Source organism: Gallus gallus, chromosome 26, assembly GCF_016699485.2.
Source record: "Gallus gallus isolate bGalGal1 chromosome 26, bGalGal1.mat.broiler.GRCg7b, whole genome shotgun sequence".
Classification (NCBI taxonomy): Eukaryota; Metazoa; Chordata; class Aves; order Galliformes; family Phasianidae; genus Gallus; species Gallus gallus.
The window spans coordinates 1,860,596-1,875,509 of NC_052557.1; the positions used below are offsets into that span (position 1 = coordinate 1,860,596).

Consider the following 14,914-nt stretch of genomic DNA (forward strand, 5'->3'; position numbering starts at 1 on the left):
CCCACTTCTTCCAAGTACACTTGTAGGAAGAACAGTGACTGCAGTACATCTTGTTAATAAAAATTAAGCTCTGACATAATGCTCTTTATGAGATGTTAGCCTTACTTGGCTAACTGTCACTTTTAACATGAATCACATGAAGAGTATTAAGGAACTCCTACCTCACTTTAAGGACGCTTTGTGTTCAGTTCCTAATATATGTTAGCTTTGAATAAGGAAGCCTTCTGTACATGGAGTGCATTTTCACACATTGCTTAGGACTAGTATGTGTCATACAGTGTTAGAAAGGCAGTTCTTCTCTTCTAATGCCACAGTGGAGACAAAGCGATGATGGATGAGCCAATTGGCTTCTGTTTTCCTGCAGGTATGAAATGCTTAGTGGCCACTAGGAAGTTGTATGGTGATGAAAGCAAACAAAAAAACCCATCAAATTAATGCATAGAGCCATATCATTTATGTGGTCCTGTGTGTTATCACTTCACGGTCCACTTTTCTGTCTACAAGATGCAGTTTTCAGTGCTACGACTCACAATGCAGATCAGATTGTTTGTGCCTCCCTGGCATTCTGCAGGGAATTTCTCTGCTAAACTGAAATGGGAGAAAGCAGGAGCCATCCTCTCACCTTTTCAGAGAGCAGACTTCCTAAATACAGCTCTTCTGTTCTGTAGAAAGACTCTGTAGGCTGTTATTGCTATTTAGTTAGGCTGGCCTTTTAAATTTCCTCTGTATGTGCCAAGCAAAGCCTGGGGAGTACTACTAGAGTGATGCTTCTCTAGGAAATGGCCAGCTCTGCAAGGAAGAGAGGGCTCTGCTTTCCTAAAGGATTGCTTAGAGGTCTGCCAAGCCTGGGTCGTTGGTTGCTTGCTGAAGACCCTCTGTGTTGTGAGAATGGTTATTACCAGGGAAGGTTTTTTCTTTTGTTTTACCTGCTATCTAGATGCTGCACAGAATCTCGCAAAGGAACAGAGCGTCGATAAGCCAAGCCAAGACCAGCTGAAGGTAAACCCACTGCGTGGTGGTTTCTTTTGTTGTACAGAGTGCCCCTTCTCTGTACCTGTGCATGGTGGACTACCAGAACTTTGTGCTGCTTGGCTGCCGGGTTCTCACCTTCCTGAAAAGTTCTTGGAGTCCACACAACAGGGACAGAGTGACCCTTCTCTGTTCTCATCATAACAGAGTACCAGTCTCTGAGCGCGTTTCTCTGGGGTGTAGCACTTCTAGTCCTCAGTTCCTCCAGCGTGCTCTGTCTTTTCATGTCTTTCCCCTTTTCCCACGTTTCTTCTCTGAGTAGGAATTGCCAAATCATTAAACTTTCTAAAAAGCGTGAACGAGTTTTTGTGTTTAGTAGGATTGTTTTCAGAAGCTTTCAGATGGAATCTGAAACCTAGGAAAAATCTTTGCACGTTCTAACTTATCTTAGGTGTATTTTGGGATTAAGGTAAACTGATCTGGGAGGTGTCTGTTCACACTGGGGGCCAGAGAACCACGAAGAGAACAGTTTTACTGCATTTAAGATGGCAACTTTTGGACTTTTTTGCCAGTCTTAAGATTTTTCCTGGGTTGCAAGTGTATTGTTTGTGCTGATTACAGATGCATTAGTGTTCCTAGAGGGTTAACAGCGTGTAGCTTTTGTTCAGAAACTTCTATTTATCTTCTTATCTTTTTGGTGTTGTACTGCAGCTGGTGACTCAGAATGGAAGTGCTACATCCCCTTGTCTCTATAAGCTCTGGTGGGCTAACATCTGCTTTTTCCTTCATGCAGTTTAGCCCAAAGGAAGGTTCTGACACTGTCATCATGGGGGATGAAAGCAATGCATCTGCTGTGTCTACCTCAGAGCACAAATGTGAGAATTATGAAGGTGAGTGCCAGCTTTTCCATGGTAACTGGCTGTACAAGTACGTCTGCTCCTTCTCCAGCATGACATGTTGAGCTTTGTATCAGGAAACAGCTGGAGGAGGGTGTTGGGAGACTAATAAAAACCTGTTGTGGAATATAATCTTTAAAACTCATCATTTTATGGCAAAGATTGAGGGAAATGCAAATGTCTGCCACTTCATGATAGGCGTGTTTTCTAGCTTAGGTACTTTATCTCCTAAATAAAACACTGAGTAAATTGACAGGTTGAGCCCCAAAAGCACATCTATCACTAACCATTGCCATCAAAAATCTTACAGGCCTTGCTGAAGGGTATTGTAAATGCTGAAATTAGACTTGTATCTATTTATCTTCCCAAGGGACCCTCTCCTCTGATTACTCAGAATGCAGCCTGAGCTGTCTGCAGTCGTTACCTGCAAACCAATCAGGAATATGAGTAACAATGGATATTTTTTTTCCATCCAGCTTAAGTATCACACAGCTCCTTCATACTTAGACATTTCCTTTGTTTTAATGTCTGGGGTTTTCTTGCTGCTTCAGTCATGGATTTCTGATGTTATGGAAACGATTTTCCTGTTTTTTTCCACCTTCTGCTCACAGATTGTTCTCACATCAAGGAACTTAATTTGTAAAAACAGATCATCTTTGCAATGTGTGGGTATTTCTGGATAAAATGAGAGCAGTAAATATTTTCTTGGCTGTGTGTGCAGAGGAGGTAGAAACAGTCCTTGTTGGCGCCTTTGAAGCTCTCAGCAGTGAGGAGGGTTTGTTTCAAGGTTGTCTTGAAATTTAGACCTCTGAGTTGAGGACTGGAGGCTGAACTGAATGTGCTAAAAAGGAGGCTGAAGCAGGGAGTTATAGAGGATAGATTTTTTACCTTTCCATTTCCTGATTTGACCCTGGTTTGGGAATTCAGGAGCTCCCATCATCTGAAATTTGAACAAAATTCAAACTGGTTCTTTCTATATTTTAAGCACTCCAAGAAATCTGCTCACTGTTGATTTGGATAGTTTTCTGAAGGGAGAATTTATATTTGTGTATTCCTTCTTAGAAGTATGATAATGCTATATAGAACATGCAGTTATAGAGATGCTGGGAGCTCTGGAATGCTTTTTTGACCTCTGGCTATGTGCTGACTGTTTTGCCAGATTCACTTGGGTAGATACACCAGTGCAGTTGTGTGGCAGATCTAACATCTCAGTACACTCATACAAACTTCAAAGCTCCTAGCAGTAATTCTGGCTGTAAGACAGTGGAAGAAAGGTATCTCAAGTCAGACGGGGCCAGATTTGTCTCTGCTAGTCTCTTTATTGATGTAGGTGTGGCATGACTTAGATTCTACTTGGCTCTTACAGACAAAGACTTAATAGAAAACCTCTCTAAAAGCAAGAAGCCTAAACTGGACCTAGTGTTTGAGGAATGGGATGTAGCTGGTCTTCCATGGTGGTTTTTAGGCAACCTCAGAAGCAATTACAAGTCCAGAAGTAATGGATCAACAGATATTCAGACTAACCAGGTGTGTAGACATTTTAAAGAGGTGCATTGTATTCTCTTCCTCTCCTCTTCTGTTTTCCAAGTAATATATTATTGTCCTTTCTCTTCCCTTCCCGCTTCAGGATTTTCAGCCTCCCCCTTCTGTGTTCCAGTCCCAGCCTTTCACATCAGGTGGTTGGTTACCTTTATAGTGTTCTTAAATAAACTAGGCCCTTCTGCACTCCAGAGCTTTGATGGTATTGCAGTAGGCGCCCCTTCCCCGTGTTGAAAGTTGTTACTCAGTGCAGATGGTGGTACCTCATACAGCTGTATGGCCAGCTTGCAAGGGGAATGAGCATCGTGCTGCTTGGTAAGAGGGGTGTCTTTGTGAGAGTAGTGCAGTGCCCCTTTCTCTCCTAGGCATGACTGGAGAAGCAGCCCAGGGCCTGGAAGGAAAAAGGGAGAGGTATTTCCTGCAGCCATGGCTGCAGTGCTGGTCCTTCTGCTGTTGGTACTCTGAGCTCTAAGTGGTCTCTTCTGTTTCTTCTCCAATAGGACATAGACACTGCCATTGTTTCAGATACTACTGATGACTTGTGGTTCCTCAACGAAAGTCCCTTGGATCAGACCAACACAGCAGTCAAAATGGAAACAGCTGACTGTGAGGAAGTGAAGGAAGGTGACAAAAAGGTACCTTTTCAAACAGATACCACACGTGTGTGCCACCAGTTGGCCTTGTCTAAATGATCTCAATGAAATGCAGAACCCTTTGTTTTTCCCCAGCCTTTCAGTGCTGTGTTATCATGTGAGGAGCTAAATCTGTAACCACCCAGAGTTTGTGTTAGAAAAGGCTGTCACCATTCCATACACAGAGTGATAGCTTTCCTTCTAGTCAGTTTGGGTTTTGGTTTAAATGCGTGTATTTTCAAGGCACAAAATTAATTTAATATTACTGACTAATCTGAGGTTTTAATTAGGTTAGTCACAAGAGGAATTAATCAGATGTGTGTTAAAATAATTCAGTTCATGATTCATGAGATTTAGTAGGAGCACTCAGGTATTTGTGTTTGCATTGATGTGATTGTTTGCGTGCATTAGAGAGAGATATGAATTCATCACAAGAAAATCTGACTGTAAAACAGCTCAGTGCAAGTTATCAACAGCCCGGAATAGATAAAGTACACAAAATGACTTTTCATTCACTTTGTGAATTAATTCTCATGGTGATTATATCATTTTAGTTTTTCTGTACAGAGCTAGGCACATCATAAGTACAGATTGTTGCAGCTCTTCTGACAGCGTATCTACTTTTCCCAGGTGACTGAGGATGCATGTTTGCATGACTTTGAAGATTCTCAGTGTTTAAGCGACGACACAGATACAGAAGCTGCTTCTGAGGTAGGCATCCCTTGGGTCAGCGTTCCTTGCTTGCAGTATGCTGCAGCCCTAGCTGTATTTAGGAAAACTGCTCTCCCAGCTCCTCCTACAGCTCCTTCTTGCAGTAGGAGAAGCATTAGGATGTCCCTGGCATAGGCCAGCTGAATCATAGCTCTTGCCCTTGCTTTCTGGGCTAACCAAGTAAGCCACTGTCAATTGTGCACATTCAACAGATGCCAAATGATTATGGAGTCTGGAAAATGTATTCCTAACTGATTCCAGGAGCTCTACCCTTGAATTTCAATAAACTGCACAGCTTGAGAATGCTGTATTCTTCCACAGGCTGGGAAGAAGGAAGGACAAAGTTTAATGCTTAAGGAGAGACCTGCATTTTTAGAATGCACAGGGTACTAAAATTAGGCTTTCTGAGGTGCTGATAATTGAAGTAGCAATCACACATCTGCAAGCCTCAGTAATAATGTCCTCTCTTGATGAAGCTTCTTTGCTGCTTTTCCTTTGTTGAAGAAAAGAATTGTTAGCAAGAATGCACTAACCTGCTGCTGTTTTTGTCTGCCCCAATCGTTCTTCAGGACTGCTGGCAATGCACCAAATGCAAGAAGTTTAACTCTCCAGGCAAACGGTACTGTTACCGCTGCTGGGCCTTACGGAAGGACTGGTACTCAGATTGTCCCAAACTCACTCATTCTCTTTCTCTGTCCAACATTGATGCTATGCAAAATGAAAACAGTGATGAAGGGATAGATGTCCCAGACTGCCGAAGGACTATTTCTGCTCCAGTTGGCCCACCTAAAGACATGTATGTGGTAGAAAACAAATCCCACGTAGATCCCTGTGGCTCTATTGAGTCCTTGGATTTGGCACGAGAATGTGAAAGGAGGGACTCTCTGTTGAGTTTCACTGAGCATAAAAAGGAGGAAGAAATACAGTCTTTAGAGAGTATAAAAAAGTTACTGAATCCTTGCTTCCTATGCCATCACAGACCGCGAGATGGGAATATTGTCCATGGGAGGACTGCTCACCTTGTGGCCTGTTTCAAGTGTGCAAAGATGCTGAAGAAAAGGAGATCACCTTGCCCAGTGTGCAGGAAAGACATTGAGATGGTGATTAGAATCTTTATGGGGTAGTTGTGCTTCTTCAGGCCTTCTCTGCTGAAGCATAGCACATGTATTTTCTTGCACTCTACACAGACCCTAACTTCAGAGCTCAGAGCATGAATACCAAAGACAATTAAGATTCCAAACTGACCAAGAGCACAGAAATCAACCCTGTACGTCGTATGAAGCAGTGTCCATTTCTGCTATCTACTTAAATGAAAGCCTGTTGGGAGCGGGGAGGGACCAGTGTGTTGGTATTGATGCCCTAGCTTTGAAATTATCTAAATCTTTTATTTTGAGTTCAGTAGCTTCAGAAGGATTCTCTGTTCTGATAACTGTTCCTTGCAGAAAGCAAGTTTTGGAGAGAGTTATGACTTTGGCTGTTGGAGTGTTCTCCAGTAAGTCAGACACTGTGCAATGTCTTCTAAGGGAAGAGTGTGGCGGGTGGGTGGGAAGGATGGGAGGGAGGGGTAGGTGAAGAGGGTTGTGATTTACATAAGCCATTTCTCCAAGGATCAGTTCTCATGAAGGCAGTGAGAAGTAAATATGCATGTTTCCAGTAATCCCTTTTTTAATATGTGTTAGGTAAAGTGAAAGTCCTTTTGCACCCAGACTAGAAATAAGTCCTCTCAGACTTCTAATCTGTAGCTATCTCAGGTCACGTACCAGTTGGCAGAAGAATAGGGTGCTATACTGTGCTTTGTTATTAGATCTTTTCATTTGTATCGATTCTTTTTTTCATTTAAGGACACTTCTGTGTCAGCTGTTGTAGCTTTGTTGCAGCCTGTCCAGTGTTAGATCAGAATCTGGTGTGCCAACTGGATTAAATCATAGCAGCTCTTTGCTCACAGCACCAGTGCAACTTTCACCATTGCTTCATTCATCAGGTCAGTCTAGAAGATGCATCGCTTTGTGTTATGTGGCTTTGCAATCAGGATACAGGCCTTTCTGGGGATAAAAGCAGTCCTGCAAAGCACTGATTGCAGCTAGTTAGTCTATGGGCTGTGTTTAGTGTTCATTCTTTTGAGTTTTCTCGGCTGATTATTCTTACCCAGTGATTTAATGCTTCAAATCTGTTTCAGCAGATTTGTTCTGTCTGTCCTTGAAAGCTATCCATGGTTGTTCTGCTGTTTGTTAAAACTCAGTTAGGACTTGCAGTTTAAACATGTCTTACTCTTTTCTGAGATCATATGCTAGAGAGCTCAGCTCTTCCTCAGCCTGTCTCCCTGAGGCTTCATGTTCAGAATATTCCCCCATGGAGAGGATCTGTGCTTTCATGAGTGGAAGGCAGGTAGGTGCACACCTGAAGCGGGGAGGAATTGTAGGGGTGTAAAGCCTTGGGGCTCCCAGAGAGCTGCCTGCAGGCATCTCGGGTGTTCTGAGATCCCTGGGAAACATGCATTCCTCTTCTGTTCCTCTTCCAGCTTTCCCCTCTGTATTCTGGACAGGGCAGAGTACCGCGGAGTCAAAGGGAGAAGATGGTGCTGTGGGAGAGAGCGCTGAGCATAACTTTCAGTTTTCTAAGTCTTTATTTAAAATGTAATGTTAGCAAATAGCTATTGCCATCTATCTATTCTGGGTTCTCTAATGTGAGCTGAGAGGTGGGGAAGGCAGCTCTCAGCCTGTTTTTCAGTACTTTGGAGGCCCGTATCCTGCAGCAGTAGTGCCTTCCCCTCTAGCTTTCAGTATACAGGCATTTGAATTCAGTTCAGCATGTAAGATATACCCTGTTTTGTCATCTTCTGCATGATTCCCTCTCCAGTCTAGGAAGTGTTCTGCAGATAGAAGAAAAGAAGGTAGTGTTTAGACCTCAGAGCTTCTCTAGGCTGTTTCCCAGCTGTTTTCCACACTCCTTGTGCTGGTCCAGTCCTAGCAGGTCAGGTGTGCAACGGAAGGCCCCAACACCTGCCTGGCTGAAGGTCCCAGCAATTTCTTATGTCAAAGTTGCTTCTGTGCAACGATATTGGAGTAGGTGCTATATGCAATCACTGCCAAAAGTCAGATCAATTTTATATTTTACAGAGTATTGTGATTATTTCTATGTTGGTTCTTAGACTATTATTGTTGGCTGTTATTTACAGCTGTGTTGTATAAGAGGATAACTGTCTGACATTTGCTGCACTATCTGTGAGTATATGGGAGTCAGTCCACGTGGAAAAATGTACTTCTTGCTCCCCTAACTGAAGGGCTGTTCAATGCAGGTGATGCACTTTAGTCATGCTAAGCTCAGCAGCGTTATCTCCTCGAATCATAGAAGGGAGTTCCTGTCAGGTAGTTGCTTCCATTTTCAGATAGTTTCTCCTTTTTAAGGAGCTTGGGCTCGGGCAGTGTGCATTGTGGCACTCTGCAGCACTTCTGAATACTGTGAATTCTCCCTCCCCCACAATTGCTTCTAAGAACAAAATATTTTGCTAAAAGCAGCTTTACCAAATTGTTTGAGTATGGCTGCACTGAAAAGCAGTTTGTGTTGACCAAACAAGTGTCAGGAAAGTGTAGGTTCCTGCAATGGGTTGAATATCCTTACCCAAATCCTACTGAGATCTGCGTGAGCTTCTGCTGTTAAATGAAAATTGTCTCTGTTGCAGATTGTGATAAAGAAACCGAATCTGTGGGATAAGCTTGAGGGTGATGGTCTTCTTATCTGTGACTTTTCCTTGAGTGTAACCACGTTGTTTACAACATGCATTTGCCAAGTTCTTTATTCTTTTTAACTGAAGTAGTGCTCATGATGTCTAACAACGTTACAGTTGGTCTTCCTTTCTTTAAAAGAATAAGCTATTGCAGTGCAAGTGGAGCTGTAAGTGCCCGGGTTGTGGCTAAGGCATAGGGTCGGTGGGAGGGTTGTAGTGAGGGAGAAAGAGGGAAGAAGAATGTTTTATTGCTTCAACTGAAGTGTGAGGCTAAATGAGGTGTAATTCAGAAAGAGCTGCTCTTTAGGTGACATGTTGTAGGAAGTGCAGGCTGGAGGTGTGGGTTGAAGAACTAGCTCAGGGCACTGGCTTGTAATATTTCCTTTGCAGTGCCATCAGATGTTGGCCAAACGGTGCTATTAGTTTCCTTTTCCACATGTGCTTTTCGTTGGAGGTGGGTGTTGTGAGCCTCATGTTCTCTGAAATCATCCCTGGCATCTCATTGTGCATAACAGCTCTGTCTCTTAACTGTGGTTTTCCTATGAAGTGCAATATGGCAGAAGCGGTCCGTGGGTAAGCTTAGCAGTGTTGCTGCCTGTGTGTCTTGGGAAGGGTTGAGCACAGCTGCCTTTCAACTGTCAGATCAGAAAGGTTTCTGTGTTCTTCACTGACATTGGCTGCTGGTCCTCAGGAACCTGCTGACATCTCAGTGGTGAGCCTGCTCCCATGCTGGGCTTCATTCATGAGATCCCTCTGCTTTTCAGCCAGAAGTTCTGGCACCGTTTATCACTGGAAGCAGCACACTTCTTCAATGGGTATTTAAACAGAGCATGGGATCCGTGAATCTGTACAGTGCTCTGCAGTGTGAATCTGTGTATACACCTTCCCTCTGTCTTGACAGCTGGAGGTACACACACTGCATTCGCTCCTGCAGGTCTTCCCAGTTTAAGTGCCTCTTTGCAGTTACTCCTGGTGACTTTTGCTTACTGCTGCACCTCCCTTATCAGCTGTTTGGTCAGTTGTCTGTCCCTCCTGTGCTGAGGTAAATTATTTAGCTGTTTATCCTTGCCAAAGCCGTGACTGAAGGGGGGAACATTTGGAGCAGCCCCCAGAGCACCTGTTTCTTCTGAGTGCTGGGCCTTTCCTTGAAGACGGTTAAGAACGTTCTGCCTCTGCATTGCATTGTATTTATTAAGGTGCACTTATTAAGGTGTGTGATGAAAACCATGGTACAGCTTGCCAGTGTCCTCTCCATCCTTCTGCATCCAGCATTGATTGTAGCTGATACTGAGAAGCTGTCTTGCCTGTTCCGAGCTTTGTCTTCCTCTCCTGGAAGAAGAGAAATGCTCTCATTAGAGGCCTTTGGTGGAGGATGGCTGTACTGGGAGACAGCATGGTTAAGTGATGGAAGAGGAGAGCCTTTGTCCTGGCGTGGTGTTTGAGGTGGAAGAAATTCACTGAATCCTGTGCCATCTGAACACCTGCAAGGGGCATCAGGATCCTCAAAAAGGAGGTGCTGTGAGGCTGTTTGTTCAAGATCAAGAAGGACATCTGTGAGTGGGGTGATAAGCAGTGTGTGCTTGGAACAGCTCTGGGACAACGGATCACCTCCAGGCAGCAGCTTTCCTGCTCTGCAGGCCTGTTTTTTGGTTATCTAACCAAAATGGCTGGCATTTTCCTTGCTCCTTTGAAAGTAAGCGAGAGCACTCTGTAAGCAGCTGCTCATCAGCCTCAAGCTGCCTTAGCACCTCTGCACCTTGCTCTCTGCACCTGTTCATATGAGTATAGACAGCTATTGTGATTGCAGCCCTGTTTTTCTGTGCTTTTACCCTGGTCGTGTGCATTTACTGCCCACACGTGTGCATGAACACCGCATCCTGCTGCTCCAAGCAGGTGCTTCAGCAACACGTGGCTGCTGAGCTCTGCAATGGCTTCAGCATCTCTGTTTCAAAGAAGACATAACCACCTTTGAGGATCGATCCAGGAGGATGCACGGAGAAGGCAGGAGCGTGTTTTACCTCTGGCAAAGATAATAAAGACTTCTTGTTGTGCAAAGTGTGTCCTGCCCAGGCTCCCTGGCACACTTCTGCAGCCTCTGGTTCCTGAATCCATTTTTCTTGTTAAGAAGGACTCTGTATCCGAGTACCCGCACACACAGCCACCACAAGCAGGAGCTCTCACTGAGCGACCTCTGTTTGCACTATTTATATAAGGCACGTAGCACAGAATGGATGGCCTCTTTTTGTGTCCTGCGCCTAATGAGTTTAATTAAACGGAGCACATCATACTATTGATGATGTAGGTTTATTTTTTCATTCATATTGCGTTTCGGGGAAAGCTTTAAGTAAAGGCCTGTTGTTACCAGTCAAGTAACCTGTGCTCTTTGTGTGTTTGTCTTCCTGGGGAGGCAGAAACCTCCCAGCTCTCTCCAGGCTGCAGGTGGAGGGATGGTTATACTGCAAGGATTTGTCTGCAGGAGTGGTACTGTGGTGTTGGCTTAGACTACCTGAGGAAGTACTTGCCATGTGGTTTAGGAGCTGGAGCAGCTCCCCAGTCCCGTTGCTGTCCCACTGCTACCCCTCTGTGCAGCTCCCAGGCCATGCAGCTCGCTAGAGGGCACCCACCCACTGCTGCTGCTGGTGGAGCAGGATGCTGGCAGCTTCCTTGCAGCAGTCAGCTCCTCACCTCTGGGCTGCGCACACCGAACCTTTAATGCTGGCATAAATAGGCTGCACTGGGGGGTGGGAGTCCTGCGGTTAGGATTCAGCTTTCCTTAGTCTCCTTTTGCTTTATGGGGCTGGTTGGAGACCAGCAGGCTGCGCTTAATCAGGAGGAAGACAGATGAACACACTCTGCTCTTTTGTGTTGGAAACCAGCACCACGTACGCCCTGCAGTGATTGATCACTAGCCGCTTGCCAAGGAGGAGATGCTGCTTCATAATAAGCATCTTGACTGCATTGTAGGAAAACAATAAAACTCCACCTGTGGCGTCAGAACAGGAGAAAGGAGAGCTGCTTCCCCCATCCCTGACACAAGGATACCTGCTGGCAGGAGGTGGAGGTGGCTGCGTGGCTCCTGTGCAGCCCCCTGCTTGCTCCTGGCTGTATTTCTCTGAGCAGCTTTGGGGAGGGTTGGATTCTGGGATCACCTGTTGGCAGGCAGCTGGTTTGCACCCAGCAGCCATTCCTATTCTGCCCTGTAGCAGCGACAGGAGCAGTAATTAGGTTTGCTGGTAACCCCTGCCAATCTTGAAGCCTGCAGGGAAGTTCCTGGCTCTGCCCCTGCTTTCTTCTCTCAGTGTAACCTACTTTGCACCCTGCCAGCAAAACCAACCAGTCCCAACATGCTCCAAAGCACAGGAGCTGCATGAAGCAGATCCCATGGAGCAGAGCATTAAAATACTCACCAGCTGCTGAAGCAATTCCCTTCCTTCTGCAGGACCTGGATGAACGAGGTGATCCAGTGCTGCTTTATGCACTGCATTCAAGAGAAGCCCTCCCTGAGAAGGAACGATGGCATCTCTCCTCTGGGAGTCTCATATGTGTGCAGGTGGCCAGATGTTTCCACCAGGCTGAGGTGGGGAAGGAGGCTGCTGCAGAGCATCTGTGTCCGTCCTGCAGAGCTCAGCAGGCTGAACAAATCCTCCCATTTCTAACAAAATGTATTGGAGCAGGATGGAATTGCTCACCTCAGAGCTCAGCTTAACAGGGAGGGCTGGTCGGGTGTGTGCTGGAAGGAGGTGGCCATTCGTCTCCTATGGGAAACAGCAGTGCAGCTGGCATTTCATCCTCCTCACAGGTGCAAGCGGGATGTGGTTCCACGGGGAAAAGGTACTGCTCTGTAGCTTAGCAGAAAATAAAGGCTTTGTTTTTACAGCAGCATGCCATATAGCAGGGCTAATCCTGCTTGGCTGCTGCTCTCTGAAGTCCTTCAGCTTCACTGTACTGCTTTATAGCTCACCTTCTGTAGGAAAGCAGTGCTTTGGGGGCAGTGTCAGCGACCCAGGAGTCAGCATTAGGGAACCCTCTGGAACGCAGTCTGTGTGATAGAGAGTGGACAAAGAGTCACCTGGCTCTGGAGCAGTGGCAAAGTCTGCATTGAACCATCCTGGCACCGCAGTATCCTCCTGTGCACCCAGCAGTAAATCAGGAAGGACGTTTACCGGAGTGATTTAGTGGGATGCTCTAAATGGCACATAAACGTTTGCATATTGCTGCGAGCGTGGGAGCAGCTTTACAAGTGCTAGGTGTTATTATTTTGTTTGGAAACCGTGTTCTCTTTAAAATCAATACCACAAAGAAGAATACAAGAGCGAGTGAGTTAACTTGCTACAATAGTCTCATTATTGCCATTAGCAGAGGATTGTAACCCACACTGACAGCCCTTCCAGCTCCAGCTGTTACTCTCATTTGGCATAAAGCAGCACTCGCTTCATCCTGACAGAGCACTCTTAGCTCTGACCCTTGCTTGGAAAATTGTATTTTCTCCTCCTACCTGGAAATAAAACATGTTGTAGCCGGGCCTTTAAACCATAAAAAGACAAAATAACCCTGAACGTGGCTTAAAACACTGCCCATGGGCACTGTGCTATCAATCAGCCATGCTAGCATAGAGGACAAGGAGCGTGGCCCATTCAATAGGTGGGCAGCACATCCTCAGCTATTAACCCTGTGCAAGGAGTTGGTGACTGCGTGGCTGTGCACACTGCAGTGGGAATGCTCATCTGTCCTTCTGTGCCTGGATTCTGCATGTGCATCGAGTTCCCACTGCTCTCTGATGCTTTGGGTCCTATCCACCCAACAGCTGCAAGCTCCCACTTTGGGTCTGAGGCCTGCCCTGCTGATGGGGGGATGTTTAATTCATCTCCTTGGCTGCTCTATCCAGATTTAATGCCCTTTAGGTGCCACTTATCTCTCTTCTCCCCACTTTCCCTTAATGCTGTGCGATTCCCCGCTTCAATATTTACTGTTCTCTCCATACCAGTGAGGCTCACAGTTCTCTTCAATTTCAATTAAAGATTTACCAGGCGGGCATTGGCATCCATGGGGCAACCTTAGTCCAGCACGGAGCATCTGTGTCACTGCGCTGGGATGAGGCGGCTCATGGCAAAGCACAGCACTTCCTCATCACTGCTGTAATATTTATAATGGCCCAACTTTTTTAGATCAATATTTTATTGGGAAGGTTGCCGGGGTAATTCACGCTCCAAGCATCCTCCCTCCGCCAGAGCGAAGCCTGGACTATTAGGAATAATTAACTTCTTGCTAGTTACCTTTCGTGAAGTCGTAAATCTTTAATGCTGGCTGGGAATTTAATAATGGAGATTGAGCAGTGACCTCAAAACTGACAGCAAGGTGAGGGATGGAAGGGGGGCAGCTGGGAGCACAGCGAGGATGGAGGGCGCAGGATGTGTGCTCCTCCAGCCCAGCCCTGCTGTACTCACACAGCTGCTTCGCAAGGAAGGAGAAAACCCCAACATTTCCAGGAGGAAAACCCAGCGTTTCCATGCAAGCTGCTGCCACCATCCTCTTCGGGCTCTTCCTCAGCTGCTGAGCAGCACTTGGAGTTCTGTTTCCAAGCAGCAAAGGCAGAAGGCTGCTCCTCATCCCCCCCCAACACACACACCAGGATGTTGGGATGCACCACAGCCTCTCCCCCCCACAGCAGATGTTCCCCCCTCGCCCGCAGCCGGCTGTCACTGCGCTGCATTATTTATCCACTCGGTAACATTTGCTGGGATTTAGTGTTTAATAACTGTCACTCCAATATATCTTTCCTTAATCCCCCTCAGATCTGGCACGGTGGCAATTTTAAATATTTATCAGCTCCGTTTGTGTGCTCGCTGTTAAGGTTGCAATTTTCTTGTAATTAAAGATTTACAGGATGCTGTGCGAGGTGTACAAAGGGGTGGTAAAGACCGAAGCCCTCTGGCATTCACGCTGCAAACCAGCAGCTCCCCATAGGTTTTCCATGGGTCTGAATGATGGGACAGCCACCCCCATGCATCTCCAAGCGGCTTTTGCTGTTGTTTTTCCCCGCTGCTGCTCTCAGTGTGGCTCCTCGTGGTGCAAAGCAGCTTTCTACAAGGGATGGGGCTTTCAGCCCCTTGTTGCTATAGCCTTACCCTTCCAAACCCTTGCTCTGCTCTGCTGCTCTCCCCGTGGCTCTCTGTCTGCTCCTCCCAGCTGGGCTCCAGCTCCTTGTTTCCTATCAGCATCCATTTCTCATTAGCAGGAGCCCTGCCATGTGCAACCCTAAACTCAATTCCCCCTCCCTGCCCTTCCTTAGGATTTAACACAGCTCCAGGATGGCTCCACAGACCCCTGGCTCACCAGCATCCATAGCGCACTGCCATGGTGTGACAAAGCAGCACGGTGTCCCCAGACCTTTGCTCCTTAGGTGACCCCCCCAAAGCAGGAGGTGGGCCCTGAGCACCCCAGTG

The 14,914-nt window shown here is 46.2% G+C and overlaps 1 protein-coding gene across 6 annotated transcripts in view; it reads left to right on the plus strand.

Annotated features, from left to right (window-relative positions):
- MDM4 (MDM4, p53 regulator) overlaps positions 1-14,914 on the plus strand; it is a 37,102-nt gene that overhangs the window by 11,403 nt on the left and 10,785 nt on the right. For 5 of the 6 annotated variants that reach the window (XM_040652938.2, XM_417957.8, XM_015299095.4 and 2 more), the window contains exons 6-11: positions 938-999; positions 1,763-1,859; positions 3,232-3,392; positions 3,905-4,039; positions 4,667-4,747; positions 5,317-10,840. In XM_040652938.2, the coding sequence (XP_040508872.1) occupies positions 938-999; positions 1,763-1,859; positions 3,232-3,392; positions 3,905-4,039; positions 4,667-4,747; positions 5,317-5,871 (1,091 nt within the window). In that variant the 3' untranslated portion in view covers positions 5,872-10,840. Of the gene's footprint in view, positions 1-937; positions 1,000-1,762; positions 1,860-3,231; positions 3,393-3,904; positions 4,040-4,666; positions 4,748-5,316; positions 10,841-11,910; positions 12,049-14,914 lie in introns of those variants that run through there. The other variant, XM_040652939.2, reaches the window with a different exon arrangement.